The 27926-nt window shown below is 40.2% G+C and overlaps 1 protein-coding gene across 1 annotated transcript in view; it reads right to left on the bottom strand.

Annotated features, from left to right (window-relative positions):
• The window catches only part of cdkal1 (CDK5 regulatory subunit associated protein 1-like 1), a 564681-nt gene that overhangs the window by 112041 nt on the left and 424714 nt on the right, over nt 1-27926 (bottom strand). The window contains exon 12 of the mRNA XM_034175248.1: nt 25042-25104. Coding sequence (XP_034031139.1) covers nt 25042-25104 — 63 coding nt within the window. The remainder of the gene's footprint in view (nt 1-25041; nt 25105-27926) is intronic.

Here is a 27926-nt window from a genome sequence, read left to right as displayed (position 1 = left end):
TAATGAGCCTTTCATTGGATTCAGATGTGTTGGAGCAGGGAGACAACTAAGAGTGTCAGGAATGTGGCTCTCGAGGACCGAACATGGCCACCCCTGGTCTAGACTAACATAATACAGTGAGGAAAATAAGTATTTGAACACCCAACGACTTTGCAAGTTCTCCCACTTAGAAATCATGGAGGGGTCTGAAATTTTCCAAATCTTTCAGGTTTGGAGTTTCAGCTCCCTCCAAAGATTTTCTATTGAGTTCAGGTCTGGAGACTGGCCAGGCCATTCCAGGACCTTGAAATGCTTCTTGCAGAGCCCCTCCTTAGTTGCGCTGGCTGTGTGTTTGGGGTCATTGTCATGCTGGCAGACCCAGCCATGACCCATCTTCAATGCTCTTACTGAGGGAAGGAGGTTGTTTGCCAAAATCTCACAATACATGACCCCATCCATCCTCCCTTCAATACGGTGCAGTCGTCCTGTCCCCTTTGCAGAAGAGCACCCACAGAGTATGATGTTTCCACCTCCATGCTTCACGGTTGGGATGGTTTTCTTGGGGTTGTTCCCATCCTCTAAACATGGTAAGTGGAGCTGATTCCAAAAAGCTCTATTCTGGTCTCATCTGACCACATGACCTTCTCCCATGCCTCCTCTGGATCATCCAGATGGTCACTGGTGAACTTCAAATGGGCCTGGACATGTGCTGGCTTGAGCAGGGGGACCTTGCTGCCCTGCAGGATTTTAAAACATGACAGCATCATGTGTTACTAATGTAATCTTTGTGACTGTGGTCCCAGCTCTCTTCAGGTCATTGACCAGGTCCTCCTGTGTAATTCTGAGCTTTCTCCGAATCATCCTTACCCCACAAAGTGAGATCTTGCATGGAATCCCAGACCGAGGGAGATTGACAGTCATCTTGTGTTTCTTCCACTTTCTAATAAATAATCATAACAGTTGTTGTCTTCTACCAAGCTGCTTGCCTGTTGTCCTGTAGTCCATCCCAGCCTTGTGCAGGTCTACAGTTTTGTCCCTGGTGTCCATAGACAGCTCTTAATACTTATTTGCAGCAGTAACATACAAATAAATTATAAAAAATCATACATTGTGATTTACGTATTTTTTTTAGATTATGTCTCTCACAGTGGACATGCACCAAAGATGAACATTTCAGACCCCTCCATGATATCTAAGTGGGAGAACTTGCAAAATCGCAGGGTGTTCAAATACTTATTTTCCTCACTGTATATAATTTATTCCTCTGTGTTGCTCCAGATTTTTGACCTCAGCTAAAAAAAAAAAAAGAATAAACACTTGACAGTCATCTCACATTCCTTCATCTACTGTAGATGCAGCAGCTCATTTATAGCAGCCTGCGTAGAGCAAAGGTTTCTGTCTGCTTTGCATGTTTTAAAGCATGTGATACACATGCACACGCACACGCACGCACACACACACACACACACACACACACACACACACACACACACACACACACACACACACACACACACACACACACACACACACACACACACACACAAAACAGCCAAAAGAAAAAGCAGAAAGAGAGCGAACACGGCTACTGGAAAACATTTTTACATGCTTGTGTGGAGATAATGTAGGTTCTCTTTTACAGAGTAAATGTGTGTGAATTTTACAAATAAAATGCTGTTAAATTGGGGAAACATTAATTTAGAGTTCATTAACTGGCAGTTTCACTTCTTGCTGAACTTTGGAATTAATCATGTTGGCAAGGAAGAGGCACAAGTGGGATGTTTTTTCCATCCCTCCATGCTGCTGTGAGCAAATGTCTTTTCTTTTGAAAACTTTTTTTTTGCACAAAAGTAATCTAGCTTCACCAATTGGGGTTTTTTCTTGAATTCTACCATGACTAATTGTTGGTACACCTTTAAATTTCTAAATCATAGATGCAAGTGATAGATCCATATCGAAAGGGTAGATGTGCAGTATGTTTTTTTTTGAGAGATTAAACATTTCAATTTTAAAGAAAATTTATATTTACTCCATCAAGCTAGTGTAGTTTTTTTTTACAGTCTTTCCTAAAACAAACAAACAACAAAAAAACAACAACAAATTCCTCAGCTAAAATTCTTGCTCTGGTAGTCTGACTTCTGTCTTGACTCTTGTAGAGAAGAATAAACAGAAGCCACAAAAGCTGGAGTTTTAAACCTAACCAGACCCCTCCTACCGAGAGGCAGACTGCTATAGGCTAGTGACTAAACAATAGCTCTAATTAGCACCTATTGTGCTCTAGTTAGCACCCTCCTAATGACAGGGCAGCTGTCCCTCATAATGATGGGACGGATGCCTCCCCTGATGGCTCCCTTGACGACTCTCCTGATGACATGAATGACTCATTACCATGAACAAAAGACTGAAACTGCTTTGACCTGAGTACCCCATTGTAAACAGGGGACAAAGTGTGTCTCAAACCCCCTCCCCGGTTAAGGATGGGTTTCAACTGTTTCACATAGAATGCCTCCTTGACCCCTCTCTCAAACTTTCTTCTCTCTGGCTAAGATTTTAACTTCCTTGTCCTCAAACGTGTGGTTAGTGTCTTTAAAGTGGAGATGAACTGCAGACTGAGGTCCACTGGCGCCCTCTCTGCGGTGCTGGTATAGCCGTTTGTGTAAAGGTTGCATAGTCTCACCTATGTAGTGTTCGTTACAGTTTTCCTGACATCTGATAGAATACACTACATTGCTCTGTTTGTAACTAGGGATCCTGCCCTTAGGGTGAACTAATTTCTGTCTCAAGGTGTTAACCGGTTTAAAGTAAACTGGGATTTTGTGCTGTCTGACGATCCTCTGTAGTTTTTCCCCTACTCCTGCTAAATAAGGGAGAGACACTCCTCTTCTTCTTGTCTCCGTTTCCTGTCTATCTGGTCTCTTTGTTCTCTGGGACTTCTGCACTTTGTCCAGGGACCATCGTGGGTACCCACATACTGTGAGGGCTTTCTGGACAAGTTGTTGTTCTTTAGCCCTTCCCTCTGCAGTTGTGGGCACCTGTAGGGCTCTGTGTTGAAGAGTCCTGATCACCCCGAGCTTGTGTTCAAGGGGGTGGTTTGAGCCAAAGAGCAGATATTGGTCAGTGTGAGTGGGTTTTCTGTAAACCAGCCATTTGAATTTTAACTATGAACTTGACTCCTTTAAAGTGTACAAAAGCAAATTGAAATTTACATTAAAATAGCTTAGCTTCAGTATTATAAAGTGCAGTGTTTTACTTAAAAAAGTTAAAATGAAAGAAAACCTATAAACACATTTCATTTAAGTACATAAATCTAGCAATTTCAATTTCATGGTTCATACATAATTGTGATTTTGAATGTTATAGAAATTATGCAAATGTTAAAATCGACAAATTTATGAAGAGACTGTCTTTTTTTTATTATTAAATATTAAATAATATGTACAAATGGTATTTCCAGGAACTGATTCACAGAAATGAGAAGAACAGTTTGGGATGATTCACAGTTTTCTAATTATAGTTTGTTCAATTTGTTACAGCTTATAATTATTGTTCTTTGGTGTGCAGCCTTATTTAAATGTGTGTGTGTATGCGCGCAAATTGAATATAAGTGAGTGAGAGAGAGAAAGCGGTAACTTTGTGATTACTGACAGATGTGGAGTCAAACATCAGGCTGATGTTTTGCATTTGTAGTGGTTTCCCACACAAAGATGGATCAAACAAAATCAAACAATAAACCTCTTTATCAGAATCTGCAGAACAACTCACACAGTGTCAGTGAGAAACAGTATTTTTTTGGGGCAAAAACCAAAAAAAACTTTTCAGAACAAGAAAGTTAAAAATCAGACGCACAGCCTGTTTTAGAAAACAAGAAACCATTATTCAAATGTCACTGAGGAATGATTTTACAAAGAAAAGGAAGCAGACAAAAAAAATGCTAAGGATGCTGGTCACTCACTTTTTGAACGTTTGTACTCGGGGAGACGTTACAGGTGTCTGAAGACAAGGACTAGTAGATTCAGGAACAGTTTCTCTCCAAAAGTGATTACAAAATCGCATGAAGCTAAACTTTCTGATCAAGTAGATTATCTTTATTCACAGAACTTTATCTACATTATGTTTCAGTATTTATTTAACTACTACAGTGAAATTGTGTGTGTGTGTGTGTGTGTGTGTGTGTGTGTGTGTGTGTGTGTGTGTGTGTGTGTGTGTGTGTGTGTGTGTGTGTGTGTGTGTGTGTGTGTGTGTGTGTTTTTATGTTTTAAGGAAAGCATGTGTTTGCAGGAGGGATGCAAATGGGTGCAATGAATGAAGTGGAGATGTATTTATGAGGGTGTGTGTGTGTGTTTGCAATGAAATGTTGAGTGAGATGTGTTTTTATGGAACAGATGTGTTTGCAATGAGGCACCTTTCCAGAGCAGCTCTCCAATTTCTTTGTATTTTATTGCAATGTCAAGAAAATCATTATATTCTATTCTATAGATGCTGCAGATGAAAATGTTTCATTCATTAACTATCTAGGTAATATTGCCACAGATCTGTACTAATATATAGAAAATGTAACACTTTTGAAAGCAAATAAAACTAAAAGCAATCTCCACAGGGCAGTCACACACCCAAAGGCCTCAGTCACACCAGGAGAAACAGTGGTGGGAGACTGCATAGGGACAGTGTGCAATCACCTTGCAACCACGAATGCTAATGGAGGTTGTTATACGCTTAACCTCCACACGACCAGCTGGTCAGCAAAACCCCTTGAAACTGGTCACAGACGGCAACATGATTCACTGCAATCACCAGGTGACCACCATTTTTTTGAAGTCACAAAAAGGCCACCGTCCTGTTTTTACTCTTGCATGACTGAGACATAAGACATTCACATGTACCTACAAAGGAGAACCCGACAAAATCTGAAACACTGTAGCCCTGATAATATTACATTCATGGTGGGCTGAGTGGTCGACTGTGTGCCGCAGTCAGCTGGACAGCCACATTATTTTAATCCCAGGTTCCCACTGAACCTTTCACACACCATTTGATCAATGGATGGAACGAATTCAAGAAAAAATAATAAATGGCTTAAAATAAGGGGAAAAGGTGGACAAAGTTATGCATGTAAAATGATTCTTTCTTTGAAGAAAACTATGTTCTTCCCCTCAGGACGGATCAAATATGAAACACGACACACCATGTAGGCTTTTAATTCCAAAGTGGCAGATGGACACAGGCTGTCTGCAGGAATATATATATATATATATATATATAAATATATATATATATATACACACACACACACACACAGAGTTGTGGTCAAAAGTTTACATACCCTGGCAGAATTTTGCTTTTTTGGCCATTTTTAAAAGAATATGAATGACAGCTGGAGCTCAGCTCTTCCCTCTGCAGCTCTTCCACCATTCGGAAGATTCAGACAGCTTTCGGTGGCTTTTCAGTTGTGTGACTATCCAAGAAATTGTGGACGAGCTGGGCATGTCCCAGTATGTCCTGTGAGGCTTCAACACGGAGGCACTTTTGCTGCGCCATCAGCTTCGTGCCGATGAATTTCGCTGCAACTCTTTTCATGGCAAAATCTTCTGTCACAGTGGAATGTGCCGAAAAAGTGCTGATGTCCACCTCTTCTGCAATTTCTCTGATAGTCACACGACGGTCCCACATCACCACAGCATTCACTTTGGAATGATCTGGACATTTCAGCGTGTTGATAGCCGCCCAGAGCATGGCTCCCTCTCCACCGTTGTGCGGATGTCTTTAAACCGGTTGTACCGCTCCTTAATCTGTGTGATGCTCAGAGGATCATCACCGAAAGCCGTCTGAATAATATGAATGGTTTCCACCCGGCTGTTGCCCAGTTTCTGACAAAATTTGATACAGTCGCGCTGCTCCAGTCGTTCCGCCATTTCCTTGCAAAGAAAAATGACGAGAGACTCCACCCATCCTCACACAAAGGCTGCTTACAAGCAAATGATGCAACCGACAGGCGTGGAAAAAAATCACGCATGCGCACGAAGGTTCAAGGTTGGCTCATGCAAGCACATGTGATTCAAATCCATCAGGTTTTTGAAAAAATAAAAAGGTCGGATACTTTTCTAACAGACCTCGTATTTACAATGACATTATGTACCTACATTGAAGTTAGTAAACAAAATCATGCACGCACGCACACGCACTTTTAATATATGATGATTTACTGCCCCCTGTTGGAATGCTGTGTGAGTCCAGAATGTAATTATCACATTGTTCAGAGTTGTTAGCTTATGTCCAGATTTTCTCCAAAAATATTAGTCCTATCAAGTTTCCATTTTGGTGGTGTTCATCCTTGACCCAAAATACATAAGCACACCAAACGGCAAATGTCAGCTGTCTCCAGTTTGTCTGTGAACAAAGTTATACGCATGCACGTACGCATGTACACAGAACCTTTTCCTTTCCGCATTCTGCTGCAAGCAGGTCCTTTTAATTTTACACACCCACAAACATAGATGGTGGCAGAAGACATCAAATGCACTACACTTCCCACTCCTGGTAACAACAACATGACAGTTAACTAAACTTACTAAACCAACTGAACTTCAAAACACAATAAATCAATAACACTAACATAACTATTAAACAAACATGAACCACAGTAACATTTAAAACCCCAAAACCGCAAACTCCATTGCAATACAATGTACATTGTTGATTGTTGTTAGCCAATACCGCTAATTTGTCCAAATATATTACTCCTATCAACTTTCCATTTTACCAGTGTTCATCCTTGACCCAAAACATATAAGCATACCAAACAGCAAATGTCAGCTCTTCCCAGTTTCTCTGTGATTCAGGCCACTTGGCTATTACTATATATATATATATATATACTCAACAAAAATATAAACGCAACACTTTTGGTTTTGCTCCCATTTTGTATGAGATGAACTCAAAGATCTAAAACTTTTTCCACATACACAATATCACCATTTCCCTCAAATATTGTTCACAAACCAGTCGAAATCTGTGATAGTGAGCACTTCTCCTTTGCTGAGATAATCCATCCCACCTCACAGGTGTGCCATATCAAGATGCTGATTAGACACCATGATTAGTGCACAGGTGTGCCTTAGACTGTCCACAATAAAAGGCCACTCTGAAAGGTGCAGTTTTGTTTTATTGGGGGGGGATACCAGTCAGTATCTGGTGTGACCACCATTTGCCTCATGCAGTGTGCAACACATCTCCTTCACATCATCCATGAAGAGAACACCTCTCCAACGTGCCAAACGCCAGCAAATGTGAGCATTTGCCCACTCAAGTCGGTTACGACGACGAACTGGAGCCAGGTCGAGACCCCGATGAGGACGACGAGCATGCAGATGAGCTTCCCTGAGACGGTTTCTGACAGTTTGTGCAGAAATTCTTTGGTTATGCAAACCGATTGTTTCAGCAGCTGTCTGAGTGGCTGGTCTCAGACGATCTTGGAGATGAACATGCTGGATGTGGAGGTCCTGGGCTGGTGTGGTTACACGTGGTCTGCGGTTGTGAGGCTGGTTGGATGTACTGCCAAATTCTCTGAAATGCCTTTGGAGACGGCTTATGGTAGAGAAATGAACATTCAATACACGAGCAACAGCTCTGGTTGACATTCCTGCTGTCAGCATGCCAATTGCACGCTCCCTCAAATCTTGTGACATCTGTGGCATTGTGCTGTGTGATAAAACTGCACCATTCAGAGTGGCCTTTTATTGTGGGCAGTCTAAGGCACACCTGTGCACTAATCATGGTGTCTAATCAGCATCTTGATATGGCACACCTGTGAGGTGGGATGGATTATCTCAGCAAAGGAGAAGTGCTCACTATCACAGATTTAGACTGGTTTGTGAACAATATTTGAGGGAAATGGTGATATTGTGTATGTGGAAAAAGTTTTAGATCTTTGAGTTCATCTCATACAAAATGGGAGCAAAACCAAAAGTGTTGCGTTTATATTTTTGTTGAGTGTATATATATATATATATGTGTGTGTGTGTGTGTAGAGAGAGAGAGAGAGAGAGAGAGAGAGAGAGAGAGAGAGAGAGAGAGAGAGAGAGAGAGAGAGAGAGAGAGAGAGAGAGAGAGAGAGCACTTGAAGCAGGAGCATTTACAATGTACACAACATAAATGATCAAACCTAAAAGGAAAGATAAGCAAGTGTATGACTGTTTTGAGCTGAATGTCTCAGCAGCAAAAGCTTGACATCTGCTCTTACTGTCACAAAGAACCAGTGAAGGGAAATCAGAATGTAATGTGATCACATCCCTTTGTTTTGGTCAAGCCTTATCAACAAAACCCTCCGAATCCACACCAACATCAGGCTCCAACGTGACATTCATGCAGGCTAATTGAGCATTTATGTCACAAACCAAATTTTTAACGTGAGCAAACTAGATAAGAAAACATAAACAGACATCTTAAACCACAAAGCAGCTGCAGAAAAAGAAACACACTCACTGTTCCAAATAAGGCAAACTGAACAGGAGGCCTGTTGACTGAATCAGAAAGTACACACATTCCTGCCAAGGAAACTATTTAGCTACACGAGCCCTAATAGTCCTACCTCACTCATTCCTTGACCCATTCTCTCTCCAAACACATCTACTGCCCCCCTACGCTCCCATTCAGCTGTCAGTCACAGGACGTGCTGTTGAAAACAGGTAACCTATGGCTTTTTCTTGCCAACTGCTGTGCTTACCTGTCTTTGTTGATGTGTGTGATTACTACACAGACCTGAAGCCTTTGGCCCAACAAATGGAAGCAATCAACAAGCCATTACAGCACACACTGTGCGACTGTGAGAAAGATAGAATAAAAATGGTATGAAGTGAACGGGAGAGCTACCGACATCCAATGAAGGAAGGAGAAAAAGAAAAAAGGAGTGGGCAGCACTCCTTGTGCGTACAATGTTAAATGGTAAAGGGACTGCATTTATACAGCGCTTTTCCATCTGCATCAGATGCTCAAAGTGCTTTACAATTATGCCTCACATTCACCCATTCACACAACACACTCACATACCGGTGCCAGGGTGGTGATTTTCTAGTCAGGATGGGATTTGAACCGAGGATCCTCTGGTCTGAAGCCCAACGCTTAACCACTAGACCATCACCTCCCTAATCCTGATGATCACAGCCAATGAAGCTTCTATCTCATTTCGAGTCATCACAACTTTCTTGGTGGCTTCCCTCACAAGCCTCCTCCTTGCATGGTCAGTCAGGTTTTGAGGGCTTCCTGCTGTAAAACTGTCTACAGTATACACAGCACCTCACTTTTTTCCACATTTTATATAACAGCCTTATTCCAAAATGGAGTAAATTCATGTTTCCCTCAACATTCTATTTACAGCACCCCATAATGACGACATAAAAAAATTTGAATTTTTTGCAAATTTATTAAAAAAAAAAAAAAAAAAAGGAAGAAATCACATGTACATAGGTATTCACAGCCTTTGTGCAATACTTTGTTGAAGCACCTTTGGCAGCAATTACAGCCTTAGGTCATCTTGAATATGATGCCACAAGCTTGGTGCACCTATTTTTGTACAATTTTGTCCATTAGTCTTTGCAGCACAACGCAAACTCCATCAGGTTGGTTGGGGAGTGTCAGTGCACAGCCATTTTCAGATACCTCCAGACATTTTCAGTCAGATTCAGGTCTAGGCTCTGGCTGGGCCACTCGAGGACATTCACAGAGTTGCTCTGAAGCCACTCCGTTGATATCTTGGCTGTGTGCTTAGAGTCACTGTCCAGTTGAAAAATGAACAGCTGCACCAGTCTGAGGTCAAGAGCTCTCTGGAGCAGGTTTTCATTCAGGATGTTTCTGTACATTGCTGCATTAATCTTTCCCTCAATCGTGACTAGTCTCCCAGTTCCTGCCACTGAAAAACATCCCCACAGCATGATGCTGCCACCACCATGCATCACTGAAGGGTTGGTGCCTGGTTTCCTCCAAACATGACGCCTAGCATTCACACCAAAAAGAGTTCAATCTTTGCCTCATCAGACCAGAGAATTTTGCTTCTCATGGTCTGAGAGTCCTTCAGGTGTGTTCTGGCAAACTCCAAGCAGGCTGCCATGTGCCTTTTACCAAGGAGTGGCTCCCATCTGGCCACTTTACTATACAGGCCCGATTGATGGATTACTGCAGAGATGGCTGTCCTTCTGGAAGGTTCTCCTCTCTCCACAGAGGAATGCTAGAGCTTTGACAGAGTGACCATTGGGTTCTTGGTCACCTCTCTGACTAAAGCCCTTCTCCAGAGGAGTTCAGAGTGTGTATTTGTCCTAAATGTACCTTAAAGGGCTATTTTCCAAGCAATTTAATACTCTTACAACATGGGAATGGTCAAATAAGATACATAAATACAACCATTAGATGTGATGTGAATTATTTCAAGCAGACCTTCTTCCTTCACAATGTTAGTCAGCCTTCAAGCTGAAGACACTTATTTAGCTCTCACTGTTGAAAGTTTGCCGCTTGTGGAGTTGCCCAGGTGCCTCCATTGCAAACTATCCAGTGTGGTCTGTCTTTGGCAAGGAGGAGCAGGTCTCTCTGCATAATGCCCAAGTTTCTCAGCATATGCAAACATGAACTATACATCAAAAAATTTGTAATGTTAAAAGGAATTTGCAAAATCCTCCTTCATGCTACAGTGTATAGGATTTAGTGTTCATTATGCCGTCACTAATCATGATTTTATTTCCCTTCATGTTTTCACTTCTTTGGACAGTCTTATAAAGTTTCCCATTTAATGTTTGCGGAAATCCTGCTATCACAAATCACCCCTGCATGGTTCCATTTTTAAAAAGTTACCGGCACTTATCATTGCTAAGTGATTTGTTTCACCTGTAAAAAGGAGTGAAGTGAGCTGATGGTCTGCACTTAGAGACATTACATGAAGGTTGATGTTTAACCTGATGACGAGTTCGCCATTAAAATGCCGTTTTAGTGCACTGTGTGATAAATGATTCCTCTGGGATCTCACACAGTGATGTGGATATTTTTCATCATCTTACAAATAATGTGGTTCATAAATATAATTGGCTGTAGCACTGATGATTTTACAGTGCCACAATAAAGGGGATGAACAGAAAATAATGTTTGGTGGTGTCACTGATTAAACACAATTTTCCTGTCACATTTACTAAGCAGAATTAACTTCACAGGTAAAAAAAGAAAACTAGCAAGATGAGGAGTCTATACCTTTTCACAATCTCTACATTTTTGTTTTTTTCTGCTCTTCCCACCCCGTATCGTTCAGTTGTTTTATCTGAAGAAAAAAGTGCCAAATGTTCTATTCAACAAAAATGAAAGTTATTTTTTGATTGATTGACTGAAGTTGATTGTAAATAATAATAAAATGAACTCTTACAAACAAGCGCACATCGAGAAAAATATTCACAGACAATGAAAAACATAAAGCGGTAGAAATTGTCAGAGATTTGTCTTGGTTTACATATTTGGAAAGGAGTGAGAAGATGCACAGAACGGATTTATTCCCACCCACTTGACATAAGACTTTCATTAATGGTTATCCAGCTTCCTCATCAATCTGAGCCTGTACCATTTCATTTCCATTAATATATTTAAATAATAAATATTAACAGTTGGTTCTGTCTTTGCAACTTGAAAATATAAATTCATTTTAATTATACTTATCACATACATAAAATCATTATCAAAATTACAAATTCATTATACAACCCCTGGCAAAAATTATGGAATCACCGGCCTAGGAGGATGTTCATTCAGTTGTTTAATTTTGTAGAAAAAAAGCAGATCACAGACATGACACAAAACTAAAGTCATTTCAAATGGCAACTTTCTGGCTTTAAGAAACACTATAAGAAATCAGGAAAAAAATTGTGGCAGTCAGTAACGGTTACTTTTTTAGACCAAGCAGAGGGAAAAAAATATGGAATCACTCAATTCTGAGGAAAAAAATTATGGAATCATGAAAAACAAAAGAACGCTCCAACACATCACTAGTATCTAAAAAGGAGTGATCACACCTTGGAGAGCTGTTGCACCAAGTGGACTGACATGAATCATGGCTCCAACATGAGAGATGTCAATTGAAACAAAGGAGAGGATTATCAAACTCTTAAAAGAGGGTAAATCATCACGCAATGTTGCAAAAGATGTTGGTTGTTCACAGTCAGCTGTGTCTAAACTCTGGACCAAATACAAACAACATGGGAAGGTTGTTAAAGGCAAACATACTGGTAGACCAAGGAAGACATCAAAGCGTCAAGACAGAAAACGTAAAGCAATATGTCTCAAAAATTGAAAATGCACAACAAAACAAATGAGGAACGAATGGGAGGAAACTGGAATCAACGTCTGTGACCGAACTGTAAGAAACCGCCTAAAGGAAATGAGATTTACATACAGAAAAGCTAAATGAAAGCCATCATTAACACCTACACAGAAAAAAACAAGGTTACAATGGGCTAAGGAAAAGCAATCATGGACTGTGGATGACTGGATGAAAGTCATATTCAGCAATGAATCTCGAATCTGCATTGGGCATGCTGGAACGTTTGTTTGGTGCCGTTCCAATGAGATTTATAAAGATGACTGCCTGAAGAGAACATGTACATTTCCACAGTCATTGATGATATGGGGCTGCATGTCAGGTAATGGTACTGGGGAGATGGCTGTCATTACATCATCAATAAATGCACAAGTTTACGTTGATATTTTGGACACTTTTCTTATCCCATCAATTGAAAGGATGTTTGGGGATGATGAAATCATTTTTCAAGATGATAATGCATCTTGCCATCAATGTCATGGCCTGCAAATAGTCCGGATCTTAATCCAATTGAAAATCTTTGGTGGAAGTTGAAGAAAATGGTCCATGACAAGGCTCCAACCTGCAAAGCTGATCTGGCAACAGCAATCAGAGAAAGTTGGAGCCAGATTGATGAAGAGTACTGTTTGTCACTCATTAAGTCCATGCCTCAGAGACTGCAAGCTGTTATAAAAGCCAGAGGTGGTGCAACAAAATACTAGTGATGTGTTGGAGCGTTCTTTTGTTTTTCATGATTCCATAATTTTTTTCCTCAGAATTGAGTGATTCCATATTTTTTGCCCTCTGCTTGGTCTAAAAAAGTAATCGTTACTGACTGCCACAATTTTTTTTCCTGATTTCTTATAGTGTTTCTTAAAGCCAGATTTTTCTACAAAATTAAACAACTGAATGAACATCCTCCGAGGCCAGTGATTCCATAATCTTTGCCAGGGGTTGTAAACAAATACACTGAACTTCATTGTATTCATTTGGTATCTTTTCATATCTAGCAATATCTATAACAATACATATATTTGGGGATTTTTAACAGGGCACAAAGTTAATAAACCGTTTATTATATGGCTGTTTTTTAGTTGCATCAACAAAATTTATTAGATATTTATGGCGTATGTTCATGTCTGACTTGGTTTTTCTGACTGCGTTTTTAGCTTTGTGGTTTGTAACAAAGTTTTCAAGCTGTTCTTGACTGTTTGGAGTTGTGTTTTCATCTTGGTTGTCTTCATTTTGGATGTCCACTTCGAGCTCGTTTGCTGTTAATTCCTCCAATTCGAGAGAAAATGTCAAATGTCAAAATCGCAAATCTGATACACGATCTGGACCAAATGCCATCAATTCAAGTGCACTATGACTAAAAATTAATTTGTTCCTTGTGCAATAACCCTGATAAATCTGCACAGTGTTGTGTGAATTATATGAGCAGGAAACAGTTGTTTCCCCACTTGAGATAATAAAATGTCTGAACCGATCTGAACTGAATGCTGAACAACAGGAGCTTGAAATCACTGGAAAAGTCATTAAGATTCCTAAAACAAAAAAGGAATGAAGCGAAACAATAATTGTTCAACTCAGCAGCATGCTCAAAAATATTAAAAAGTGAACTGTTGGGGAGAGAAAGATTATGGGTAGACTTATTAACATTTGGCTTTATTTTTAGATAATTAATAATATGCCACCTACTCTGTGGCAGATTTCAGAATACTTAAAGGGAGCAGTTTGACTGTAATTAAATGTTTTAGTTTGTGCAAAGACCGGGTTTCTCCTGTTAGTCTTACATTATTCATTTCATTTCTGTTGTTTATTACATTTTGTATATTTGCACTTCCCCTTTTATCTGTGTGTGTGTGTGTGTGTGGTTGGGCAGGTGCAATAGTCCGTGTTGACAGCTTGTCCCTTCTTTTTTTTTGCCGCAGGGAAAACTGTCATTCTTGTCATTCAGGCCTATGAACACAGCATGGAGAACGGCGGTGTGTCTGCTGATGTGCTCTCAGGACACGGTGACACTGCGGGGTGAGGAGGGCTCTTGGCTTTGTTAGCTGTCCTCAATGTGTGCACGCTCACAGACTTGGAGGAGAATGACTTAAACATGATGACAGTTTTACCTCTACTTGGAAAGGCAAAGCCTTCAGGGAGAAAAACTTTACACCAGAATACACATGATACTGCAAAGGGAGAGACGTCTGTATGCTCAGGCACACCTACATATCCGATCACATCCAAACAGACAGACTAACAACGGATTTAAAAATAACTGCTGCTTTCCCCTTGTGTCATTACTCCATTTTATTGCTGAGCATGAAATACAAGTTCAAACATCAGTATCACTGCCATAAATTGTTCAGACATTCAGTGAGTGTACAGTATACAGCATCTCTACTGAACAACTGGTTACATTTATTTACTTATTTTCTTCTGATAATTATCCAGTGTACATGCCCTGTATATGTCTGAGTCATTTGATTTGTTGGGTTCCACTGCTAGTATATAGTTAACACTGGTAACTAGCACAGTTTGTATTAACAATCGAGTCAAGGAAGTCTGTGAAGACAGTTTTTTAATTATTATTATTTATTATAATAAAATTAAAAAAAATAAGTGACATACTTCTCACCTGTGTAAAGTGTATTAATACATAAAGGTATGAAAGCGCAGGCGCGCACGCACACACACACACACACACAGTGACTCAATTTAGCACATATGTCTGAGTTATGGCAATGACCAGGTTTTGACTGTGACCTACATTTAACTAGCTCACAAGATTCCCAACAAGATTATGAGTGAACTTGTTCACAATTTGGTCCAGAGAGCATGGGCATCCAATATGAAAGTAATACCTTAAAGTGGTGATGAGTTATCGTGGTGACGACGTCTTAAGCGTGACGAGGTCTTAAGCCTATTTTTCACTATGTCACAAGGGTCACGAAGCACTATGGCACAAAAAACTGTCAAAGACTGCAGGTGTGTTTGATATGAAAGCACGACATGGAAGAACTGATAAGTTATCACAGTGACAAGGTTTTGACTGTGACTTATTTTCATTGAGATCATGTATCAAAACGACATGGAAGCATTGATGAGTTACCATGTGACAAGGTTTTGACTGTAACTTACTTTTAATGAGATGACATATGAAAATGATGCCTGGAAACATTGATGAGTTATCATGGCATCAAGATTTTGAGTGCGACCTTCTTTTTCCTAGATCACACATGAAAACGACACCTGTTAGGACTGATGAGTTACCACGATGACAAGGTTTTGACTGTGACCTACTTTTGATTGATTTATTTTATTTACTAAAATAATGCACAAAATACCTATGTCATTGTCCATTAAAATAAACTGATAGCACAAGAACGTGAACAACACCTGTTTCCATTGTGGTCCGGCAGTCCACAATCTCTAGATCATATATGAAACCATTGAAAACATTTATAAGTTATAATGGCAACTGAGTGAGACCTACTTTTCTCAAGATCACATACGAAAACGAGACCTAAAACCATTGATGAGTTACCACATGACAAGGTTTTGACAGTGACCTATTTTTGACTGGATGAATTGACTGACATTATTTAGTAAAATAATGCACAAAATACATACATTATTGCCCATTAAAATACACAGATAGCACAAGAAAGTGGGAAAAAAACACCTGTTTCCATTGTCCACAATCTCGAGATCACATATGAAAACACTGAAAACACTTTTATGAGTTATAATGGCAACTGAGTGAGACCTACTTTTCTCGAGATCACAAAATACATACGTAATTGCCAATTAAAATACACACATAGCACAAGAAAGTGGAAAAACACAATGACAAGGTTTTGACTGTAACCTACTTTTAATGAGATGACATATGAAAACAATGCCTGGAAACATTGATGAGTTATCATGGCATCAAGATTTTGAGTGCGACCTTTTTTCTAGACCACACATAAAAACGACACCTGGGGGTTTTGACTATGACCTACGTTTTACGAGATCACATATTAAAACAGTGCCTGGAAATACTGTTGAGTTATTATGGCAGCAAGGGTTTGAGTGCAACCTCCTTTCAAACTGTTTACCAGGGTCACAAAGGCCACCATGTTTACACAACAGTCATGTGTGGAAATGTCCAAGATTTTGGTCTAGACAACATGAGTATCTGATATGAAAGTGATATCTTTAAGCAATGGTGAATTACTGCAGCAGTAAAGGGTGTGATGCACGGATGGACGGATGCAACAAAAAAAAAGTAAATATTTGAACCATAAATCCCATTTTGAAACCAAATGATCACAGAATTATAAATGTTAAGCCTTAGAAGACCTACAAGAAGATGACAGACACACCAGGCAAGAGTCTCTACTTCAAATAAATAAATAAAATACAAAGCTCCAACACGGCTCAGTGGGTTACACTGTCAAGACCCATGAGAATCTAAATGTGTATGTGTGTTGTTTTTTTTTTTTGTTTTTTTTTTTTTGTCTTTGTGAGTTTGTGCGTCCATTGCGGGGCACCGGCCCCAGACAAAGTGCTCTGCCAGGTTTCTGCCCACTGGTCTTTTCTTTGCTGATGGATGGGCCTTGTTCAGCACCATCTGGCTATAGGATACTTCACATTAATCATCACACACAAACAGACTCGCTCTCTTTTTCCTTACAAAACCACACGCACTTGTACAACTGTCTGTGCATATCAACATACCAACAAGCAACTTACTCAGATACATTCGCATCAGACTTTAACCTGCAGGAACAAAGCAAAAGAAAGGAAGATGACAAGAAAGAGAGGAAAAAAAGAAAGGGGACATCCCCGTTTGTGTGCTAGTTCAACAATTGTCTTGTGAGTTATCAGACTTGGTGCAAAGACAAAGCCACAGCAACCACCTTAACTTGACTGAATTTAATTACTGTACTACAGGAGGATGGGTATTAGTAACCATGATAGACACCAAATCATCACACTATCCTTTCCCCATGCATCTTTGTGCTACTTATCTTTCCCAAACACACACGGATGATTTAGTAAACTCACATCTTTACATAATCCATAAGATGAAACGATAGACATGCAAAGAAATCTAAAGTAAACAGTGATGCATTAGCTACATTATCAGATTTAATTTATTTATATCTAACGGCTACATGGGATTAACACAAGATGATCTGCCTCTACATTTCGTCTGTGTATGAACAAGGGCAAAGCCAGACTGAACTGTGGTTTGTCAGATAGTGGCTTGCAAAAGTATTTGGCCCTTTGGTATTTCAGGCATTTTAATTTATTCATGCCATTTCAAATACAAAAAGTAAATCAGGTTTCTCAATACCCCTCTGGTATAATACCTGTAAATAATCAGCTTAATTGCCAGTTTTCTACAGACAAATCAGGGGATGGATACATGAACATGTCCAAGGATTTTCGTTAAAAAAAACAAAAAAAGACCTGAAAGTTCAGCTACAATTTGCCAGAAGGTACATCTGAGATGCAAGCCAAGATTTGATGTTTTGGTGAAAGAAAATCCTCCTCTATACCACTTCATCATGAAGCTGTATAACTGGTGATGCAAAATGCAAAATTTGCACTATGCACTTTCTCCAATCACAAACACAGCAGCCTGTAACTTCTTCTGGGTTGTCTGGGTGTCTTGGTGGCTTTCCTCACTCTTCTCTTTCTTGCAGACTCACTCAAATGTTCATGTATCCATCCCCTGACTTGTCTGAAAAAAACTGGCAATAAAGTTGATTATTTACAGGTATTATACCAAAGGGGCCCATTACTTATGCAACCATCATCTTGGTTTTTATGTTGTATGGCTGGGAGTGCCTGGCTGCCTTTTGTTTCTGTCTTCTGTTCTGTCTTTTGTTTTTCCTTCCAGGTGGCTTGCGTTCAGGACTGAGTGGCTGTGTGGCTGAGCTATTAGGACCTCACCCTGATCACCTGAGGCTGGTCATGTGCAGCTCGTCAGGACTCACAGCTGTGGTGCATCTATATGGATTGGAGCATGGTTGCATTTAAGTCTGGAGTACACAGTGTGTATTTGCCAGAGACTCGACCTTGTGACCAGACGGGTGAGATCGTCGTCTCGAGAGCCATCTCATCATCATGGATGCAGAGACCGTACCAGGTTTTGATGCCATGGTCTGTGAAAGAGGAGGGGGTGAGGTCTCACGCTCGTCAGCACACTTCCTGAGGTACAGTAGGTTTTGTGACTAACATTAGTACAGTCAGTAAATGTGGTGTCCCTCACACCTTATTATATTGAGCTGTTATGTTAGTTGTTTAATCAGCTTCCACTGCAGTGGATAATGTGAACTGGGTGTTCCATGCCTGCAGGGTGGGAAGCTGATTAGTGATTAAGCCAGGAAGTGTTTGCTGTTTATGTACACCTTTGAGTGGTCTCTCTGTGTGTGGAGTGTGGACTCACATGATGGTTTCTTCTTTCACAGACTCGGTTGGTCGCGGCCACCTGGGGGGTGTCGGCGGGGTCCTTGGGTCCGAACTGTTTCTGGCTCCGGACCGTTTGTGCTGCTGGGAGCGCACCGTAATTCCACCTCGCCAGACCGCGCACTCATTTGTTTGTAATTTAGCACATCACTGTTATGTTATTAAATTCTGTTATCCTTTGTACCGTGCTCTGCTTATTTTATACTGGGTCTTACTTCAAACGCTGGTCGGTTCTCCGCCTGCGTCCGACACATAACATTTTATATGTTTTATTAATTTTTGTCATGCTGTGCAGATTTGTTTTCAGTTTGAGTTTAAGGAACATGACCAAATATTTATATTGAGAAACCTGATTTACTTTTTGTATTTGAAATGGCATAAATAAATTAAAATGCATGAAATACCAAGGGGCCAAATACTTTTGCAAGCCATTGTAAAAGGCGTGCTTCACATTATATGTACCATTTAGTCACATGTCATGGCTAACCACATGTACTGCAAGATGTATTTGTACAACTATACATTCTATGCATGATTTGGTAATCTGACCTGCATGGGAGATTTATTGCACAAACAATTTGGTAAAGCTGCAGTGAACAGTTATATGTTCAGAAGCAGGAAGGTTACTGGTAACCCAAATGACAGTTTAAATATTTTTCAAGGAATAAAACATATATTACTGTATATAGGGTAATAAATATGACTTTTCAGAGTAACAGTAATTACTGGAGATTACACTGTCATTTTCTTACTAAAGTGAAAGTGAGCAGGCGATAGATGGATGCTGGCTCTGCTCCCCAGGGCACCAGACTGATTTCCCGACGCCCTCCCTGTGGCGCTAATGATTGAGTGTTTGCCTCAATAATGCATTCTGTTTTTGTGGCTATTCTGTTTTATCTGCTTGGTAAAATTTTATAAGAACCTTGTAAATGATGGTTCTTGGGCCAGTGAGACATTGGCATCGGTTTGACCAGCTAGCGCTTAGTTTAGGTTTGTGTGTCATACATCATACGGACAAAGTGAGGAACCTTGGGGTAATTTTTGATCCTTCCTTGTCCTTTAACCTCCACATTAAAGACATCACAAAGACTGCTTTCTTCCATCTGCGAAATATAGGGAAGATCCATCCTATCCCATCTATGGCTGACACTAAGACCCTGATACATGCATTTATTTCTTCTAGATTGGATTATTGCAATGTTTTATTTTATGGGTTACTGCAGTCCAGAATCAGGGGTCTTCAATGGTTCAAAAAGCTGCTGCCAGACTCTTGACATGAAGCAGAAGGTTTGACCACATTACTCCCATTTTGGCATCTCTTCACTGGCTTCCTGTATCTCTGAGATCAGATTTTAAGGTCCTGCTACTGGCCTATAAGGTTGTTCACAGACTGGCGCCACCCTACTTGGCGGATCTACTTAAGCCCTACATACAGGCCCAGGCTCTCTGCTCACAGGACATGGGATTGCTCTGTGTTCCTAGGGTGAATAAAAAGTCTGTGGGAAATAGAACCTTTTCCGATCATGTCCCGGTCCTGTGGAATGATCTCCCTGTACTAGTGAGGCAGTCAGACTCTGTGGAGACCTTTAAGTTGCGTCTGAAGACGCATTTGTTTTCTATTTTATATGATTAATATATTGTTTACTATGCTTTTATTCTTTTATTTTTTTAACTATTTAACTTTTTTATCATGCTTTGAGAGCAAGATCAAAAGGTTATTTTGATCATGCTCTTGGATTTTTTTTTATTTGTTTTGGTTTTTATTGTTGTTTTATGTGAAGTGCCGTGAGATGACACTGTCGTGATGTGGCGCTCTATAAGTTTAATAAACTGAAACTGAATTGAATTGTAACTGTTAGAATGGCCTAAGCAGTGGGTCTCCCCTCTGTGTATGGTCTGCTTGAGGTTCCCCCTCATTATCATCAGAGGGAGATTTTTCTTAACACTGTCACCTGTGTGCTTGCTCAGGGGGGTGAGTAAGGTTAGTCCTTACTTGTGTGAAGTGCCTTGAGGCTAGGGGTCACTTATATGAATTTTAAGGGCCAGTATGATACAGAATATCGACAAGGATTGATGGCCGATACAGATATTTGAGGCCGATATTTGCTTGCAGTAAAAAGTATCAAAAAGGTGTAAAAATTTTGTATAAAGCACTCTTAACCAAAACTTTCTTGAAATGTTTTGCAGCATGGTTTTTGAGTGAACATTTCATCATCACCTTCACACAAAAAGTGCAAGATGCTTTTTGAGTGGGATTGCATTACCTTTTTTGAACAATATAACCCCTTTATTAATTATGTTATTTGAACAAGAACTGAACCTGGAATAATTTCATTATAAACCTGCACTTTAAAGGATAAACCATGGATGAAAACTTTCTGAATCATAGTGTTTCACTTTCGTGTGTCACAAAGTGAGACTGTGAGGTGAAGATGATTGATGAGCTACTTCAACGAGTGTTTAGCGCTAAAATCCACTAATCAACGAGTGTTTAGCGCTAAAATCCGCTAATCATCGAAATGATCACGTGATCATCTGTAAACAGTAAACAGCTTGTACAGTTGGTAAACGTTCCATGAAAACTATTAACTTTTGTTTTCATGTGAAAATAAGTGAACCTCCCTCCTCACCTCTCCTCTCCTGTCTCTCACACTCATCCCCTTCCCTCCCTTCCCTTCAAACACCCTCTCTGCTGTTAAGCGTTTTCTCCTCTTGAGGAAACACAGAGCTTTTTGGAAACACATTACACCCATTTTGGCATCCCTTCACTGGCTTCCTGTCCCAGTGAGAACAGATTTTAAGGTTCTGCTACTAACCTATAAAATTATTCAGGGACTGGCACCTCCCTACCTAGCTGACCTAATTAAACCTTACGTACCGGCCCGGGTTTTACGATCTCAGGGTGCAGGACTACTTTGTGTCCCTAAGGTGAATAAGAAGTCTGCGGGTCACAGAGCTTTCTCTTATCGTGCCCCTTTTTAGTGAAGTTTAGGGCTAGTGGCCGGCTATCACCTTAGCATTTCTTCTGTTTTTCTTGTTGTTTAATGCTGGCAAATTATACAGTATTTTTTGTCTTTCTGATGCCTGATTCTGTTTTTTCTCTCTGTTTAAGGTGGAGCTCCATCCAGAGATGGGATTTGTATTCGTGTTGGCAACCCTCCTGTCCTGTGCGCCAATAGCATTTCTTGTATATTTGTCAGTGAATTGTTCTGTAATTTATGCTTGTAGCATGGCCCAAGCAGAGGGTCACCCCTTTGAGTCTGGTCTGCTTGAGGTTTCTTCCTCAGAGGGAGTTTTTCCTTACCACTGTTGCTCTGGGGGTTGGAAAGGTTAGACCTTACCTGTGTGAAGCACTTTGAGGCAACTCTGTTGTGATTTGGCGCTATATAAATGAAAATAAATTTAAAAAATTGCTGAATGTAACAGTAGCTACAGACACAGAAGGAACTGTGGATTCTTAAATGAAAGGTTTTGATGAAGTTTTATTTTTTACTTAGACGGAGAGCGATGCTACTTTCAGCTATGCTCTGCAGCTCAGAGTAAAGCTGCAGCGCACAACACGTGAAGGTGGAAATTGGGGACCAGTGAATCGCTACATCCAGTGTTGCTAAAATAAACTGCCATATCGGCCAGTATGAATAGCCTATACCTATATCCGCAAAAATGCTGAATATCGGCGGCGATAATCGGTTGACCCCTACTTGAGGCAGCATTGTTGTGATTTGGCGCTATATAAATAAACTGAATTGAAAAAGGATGTACTGCTCAAGTTTTTTAAGCTTTTTTTCCCCTATTATTAGTATTTCACCATTTATACTTCTAATTTTTATGACAAGTTATTATTTTCCTTTTGCATATATTCATGTATGATGTTTGCATTATATTTTGTCAATTTTTTTCATGTAATGCCTTTTTGCTTATGTTTTACAATGCACATTTCAAAGTTCTGCAGCTATGAATATCACCACTATACCCCTTTAACACATACGTGTACTGTATAAAAGCAAGACTCCAATAAGGTATTTAGAGGCCTTTCTGGATCCAAAAACTTGACATCAACATGAAATGGACTTGTAGGGCTCCTATCTGAACCAGGACAAACATAATGGAACTTCTAAAAGTAGAGACCCATCCAAAAAAACTGAGGTCATGAGGCTCGAGCTCAAAACAAATGTAGTGCACCATAACAGAACCAAAACAAGTAAGAACACGTACATGCGCGCGCGCGCGCACACACACACACACACACACACACACACACAAACACACACACACTGCTGCTTAATGTGCTGCTTGTTAATGAAGCACTGGATGCTGTGAAGTATTAAAGTGATGTTTAATATTTTTGCACGTCGAGATTAGTAGAAAACAATTTTTGGGTATCACACAAATACACCACTGTAGGCACTGTAGGCACCCTGCTTGCTTTGTGCAAGCAAGCAGGGTGTATGTGAGCTACTAACTCATTTATGTAAGGTACGTTCGAGTGTTGGACTCTAAATAAAAGGTGCGCTTCCACCGCAGGAACTTGCAGATCATTTGAGGCAGGGCCGACATCTTTGACTGTGTCTCCACTGCCCTGAAAAGTTTGTGGAACCTTGATTCAGGACCAGGAATGTCCCTACAGCAAGCTACGAACATCTGACTGGTCTTGAAGTGCTGTTGGGTGGGGCTTGAAGCTGATTGGGCAATCTACACACGGGAAGGCGATGACAACACAAGCAGCTTTTGTAGGTGAAAGTAAATAGAAACAAGTAAAATAACCACAATAGAGAGAATGGGTGACAAATAAACCAACAAGGAGGCCCAGCGAGGGTTTGAATTCTCAAGGACAAAAGCGAAAATCTACATCAGCGGACCTGGATACCCAACAGAATTATACACACCACGGAAAGCTGAGAAGTGCAGAGAGAAAACAAAAACCGCAAAACCAACAATATACTGTAGCACAGACCAAAGTGTACTGGTGATGCAGGAACAAAAAACACAGCGATTTGTTTCCCTTTTTTGTCCTCCATGATAGACTTAAAATATTGAACTGTACCAGTTCCTGAAATCTGGGGAGTCTGTTGAGTCAGTCCCTAAACAGTCCCTAAAAAACACAATGCTTGGCTTTAGACCTGGTTTTAGAAGACACACTTTCTTGTGACAGATGACATGAACGCAAAAGCCTCATTTTTAGACAAACACACATGCAATTTAAAGATGGAAATGATGAATGTTCAGGTGGAAACTAGCAATGTAACCTGTGTTGCACACCGCTTTGCATCCATAATGTTATACACCCGAAAATAACACCAAAATTATGCATCTTGCTTCAAAAAAAAACAAAAAAAAACCCATAAGTTCATGGGAAGAAAAAAGTAAGTGCACATTAGTGGAAGAGACCAGCAACACATGTGACATTACTGATTTTACAATTACTGAGGCAGTCACAATTAGGAGTTCGCAAATATGAAATAACACTCAAATGCAAACATGGAAACATATCAAAAAAGAAATCATTTGCTAACTTTCCACTGTGCTATTTGACTTGTGTGAATGTGTTCCTGATGTGTTCCTATATTAGTTTGTGTGCGTTTGAAGTGTGTGGGAGGTGGCAGATCCACGCCTGCTCCAGTGAGAACGTGATCCTTCTTATATCCATCTAATTAGTGACTAACACAAGAACTGCACCACGGGCACAAACTAAACCACAAACTCTGACAGCTGCAGTGAATTCTTCAATCAACAGTATCAGTGAGAAGTACACACAAAACAACACAAACAGGAACAAAGGCATGAGCCAAGCTCATCTACTGTATAGCTGCCATGTTGTGTGCATCTTGACTTCACCGCAAACGTATCCGAAATGAAGACGATGATCTGCGACTACTTTTCACGTCAAATAAAGACAGAACAATGAGGCCAGATCTTTGCGTATCTCGTTAATTAACCTTTAAGTTTGGACTCCCTATAAGACAACATGTGACATGAGCAAGCGGTCATCATTTCATGAAATGCATCATTAATTCTCAGAAATACACACAGGGAAGGTTAAATGCATTATGGGAAACAGTAAACTTGCAAAAGTTTACATCTTCAATGTTATTTAGAACTCACATCTCTGACGAGAGAAACTCAAAAGTTGCACATGGTCTTAAAAGGACAACCACGCATACTGTATACAGAACCCGGTTTTAATGGGTTAAAGAACAGACATGAAATTATAGTTTTAATAATAAAGAAACACAAAGCTCCAAACCTGTGGGTGAGGTGATCCCTGAATTTAGTTTGGAGGTTGTTTTTACCTTGTGGTCGTAGGGATTGTACGAGTGGAAAAGCTGCGATAGTTCTTTTGTCCTCTGCTTCTTCTGTAAAGGCAGAAAAGGTAAAAAAAAAAAACCAACATAGTTAAGCACCACAAATACAAAACAGCTTGAAAGACTTGACAGGATTTTGTTGTCACTTTATGTATAAAAAAGAAAAGAATCAGAATCAGAATACTAAAGTACCATACTGAATTGCAACTTCTTATTTTCTATTCTAATATTGGTATAATTTTTTTGTATTATGTTGACTCGCATTGTATCGCATCTTATCGCATTGTGAGGAATTGAATTACCATCAAATACATATCAATTCGCATTGAATCAGGAGCAGGGGTGAATCGTATCACATCGTAACGTCAGTATCGTCATGTATCGCTATATGTATCGTATCGCAGGTAGTTTATCGAGATGCGTATTGAATCGTTGTCGGTAATGAGAGTCACATGCTTAGTGTGCACCTATTCCCAACCTATGTCCATGTTTTCAATTTTTAAATAGTTTCATCCATGAGATACAAATACAACTGAAAGTACTCTCCCTTGTGTGGCAAATTCAGTAAAAAACAGACATGTAGGCCAATTTCCCAAAATATAAAATTTGTTGAACAGAATCGGTTACAATTATTGCACCAAAATAAATAAATCAAATATTCAATGAACACAAAAATCCATAGTTTAAACATATTTCTTATCGTCCTCTTCCTGCACAAAGGCCGGTTTTAAGCATTAACATGTTATTAATATCTAATGACTTGTGCATACATGGCACATGAGTATATTTGCTGTGTGCCAGCTGTTAATGAAATCAGTTTCACCGCAGTGACACATTTACAGAAATAACTAATTAATGTCCTCAGGACAGCTCTGTGGATGACATTCTGTAAGATGTTGTGCTATCTCCAAACCGTGACAGACAAATCGAGCTTTGGAACGAGTGAAGATTGCTTGAGGATGAGAAGGCAAAAAAATGGAGGCAAGTAAAGACTGAATGCAGCATTTAATAGCAATGTAACGACGCATTGTGAATTATGATAACTGTATTGTGAAGCCTGTATCAAACTGCATTTTTTTAAATGATTCATAACCTATACATATAAGAAACAGATAACATCAAGGACAATTAATATTACAAAATTTGTTCCTTTAAAGTTAAAACATTCACCACATTCGTCGGTGATCACTTGTGTCCAAACAGTGGCTCTATGGCAGGATCCCTTGGGGTCAATTGATGCTGTTTGAGGGCATGACGGTGTCTCATGTGGCTGTTCAAGCCCAGGAAAGAGCAGAAGAGATATGGACATTTTTTGCAGGGAAGACACTGGGTGGTCAGCGGGGAAAGAGAAGGCGTTCTTTGCGTTGTTGTCTCTTGACCTCTGCCTTGTGACGTCATTTATGTTCAATGCGGTCTATTCCATGAAAGATGGTGCGCCTCCCCTCAGAGCGGTCCTCGGCGAGGGTCTCGCAGTTCACATGTTTGATGTTGCAGCGGAGAAGAGTGGCCTTCAGTTGGTTGCAAAATCAACGTTTAGGGGTTCCTGTGGGTCTTGTGCCAATTTCAAGTTGTGAGAACAGGATCTGATGAGGGAGTCAGGTTGTGGACATTCTTCTCACGTGTCCTATCCAGCAGAGGTGTTTTTTTATGCCATCATGGCCTCGATGCTGGGGAGACTGGCTCAGAGAAGGACAGATTCATTGGTCAAGGTCTTACCATTTGATCTTCAAGATGGCACGGAGTTTCTGCTGTTGGAAATGCTCCAGCTTTTTCACATCACACCTGTACAAAACCCACACCTCAGAGCCATAGAGCAGGGTGGAAACAACGATCGATCTGTCAATCTCTTATTTACATTTATTTGCGCAAGAGTAATGTAAACGCTGAGGTGTGACGAGGTCCTGCAGAATGTAGACCAATGCAGCTAAAATCACAAGATGTTGCAAGAAATTTCACACGAACACAAACTGAAAGCAGGAGATCTAGGGGTGTTAAGATGATCTCGGTCTTCATAGACACTTTCACGACAACGCCTCTCAACAGCCCTAACCCAACTCTTTACCTTCTATCTACGCTTCACGTTCTTTGCTTGGCCACTCATCGCTGCTCTCCATCGCTTGCTCATTTTCTGTTCACTCAGGGCTCTTCTGATGCCTGCAATCCTGTAATCACTGCCCCTGCTCATCTTCCAGCTTCTCTCCTGTGTTCACCTGATGCCCTCTTTACCAAAGGGCTCTCCACAATCTCCAGTTCTCTTCGTCTATCTACACATCCCTCAGGGCTCCAGTGCTCCTTACACTCTGCATTTCTCCAGTGAGGGGAAAACTCATGCTAATCACTCCTTTGCTCACTCTCTTTGGTGCCTGAAGCACCTGAGGTGAGATGTGGTCCTCTCTTTTTTTTAGCATGCGTCTGCAGCTTTGTGAGGACTCATTCTGACCTTCAGGATAAGAACTCACTATTTCAGAAGACTGCTTAAGGGTTAAGATTGGTTTTAGTGTGCATGTTAGACGATGTAGCTGTGGTGCTCAGGTCAGGACTGAAGAACGGATTCTGTCAACACATACAGAAACACCAAGATTGCTTAGGATTTTTCTGTCCCTTATGAGCCCCCAGCAGAATTTAACAAGTACAACAGGACACATACGGTGCAAACACAGAGGAGGAAAAAAAAAGTGCAAAAACACACACGTACTAACAGATGTTCTCACATTTACTCACACATCCACATGCTAAAAATGGATTACAGTGTGAAACAATAGCAACACACAAAATAAACCAGGGGCCAGAATGGAAACAAAAAGAAGATATTAACGGATAAAGAGGTTAAAAAACATGCTATACAAGACGTATAGCTCATCACTAATACCTTA

This window comes from Thalassophryne amazonica, chromosome 7, assembly GCF_902500255.1.
Source record: "Thalassophryne amazonica chromosome 7, fThaAma1.1, whole genome shotgun sequence".
NCBI classification, from domain to species: domain Eukaryota; kingdom Metazoa; phylum Chordata; class Actinopteri; order Batrachoidiformes; family Batrachoididae; genus Thalassophryne; species Thalassophryne amazonica.
Note: the sequence above shows the minus strand (reverse complement) of the source record. Positions and strands in the feature narration are given on the sequence as shown.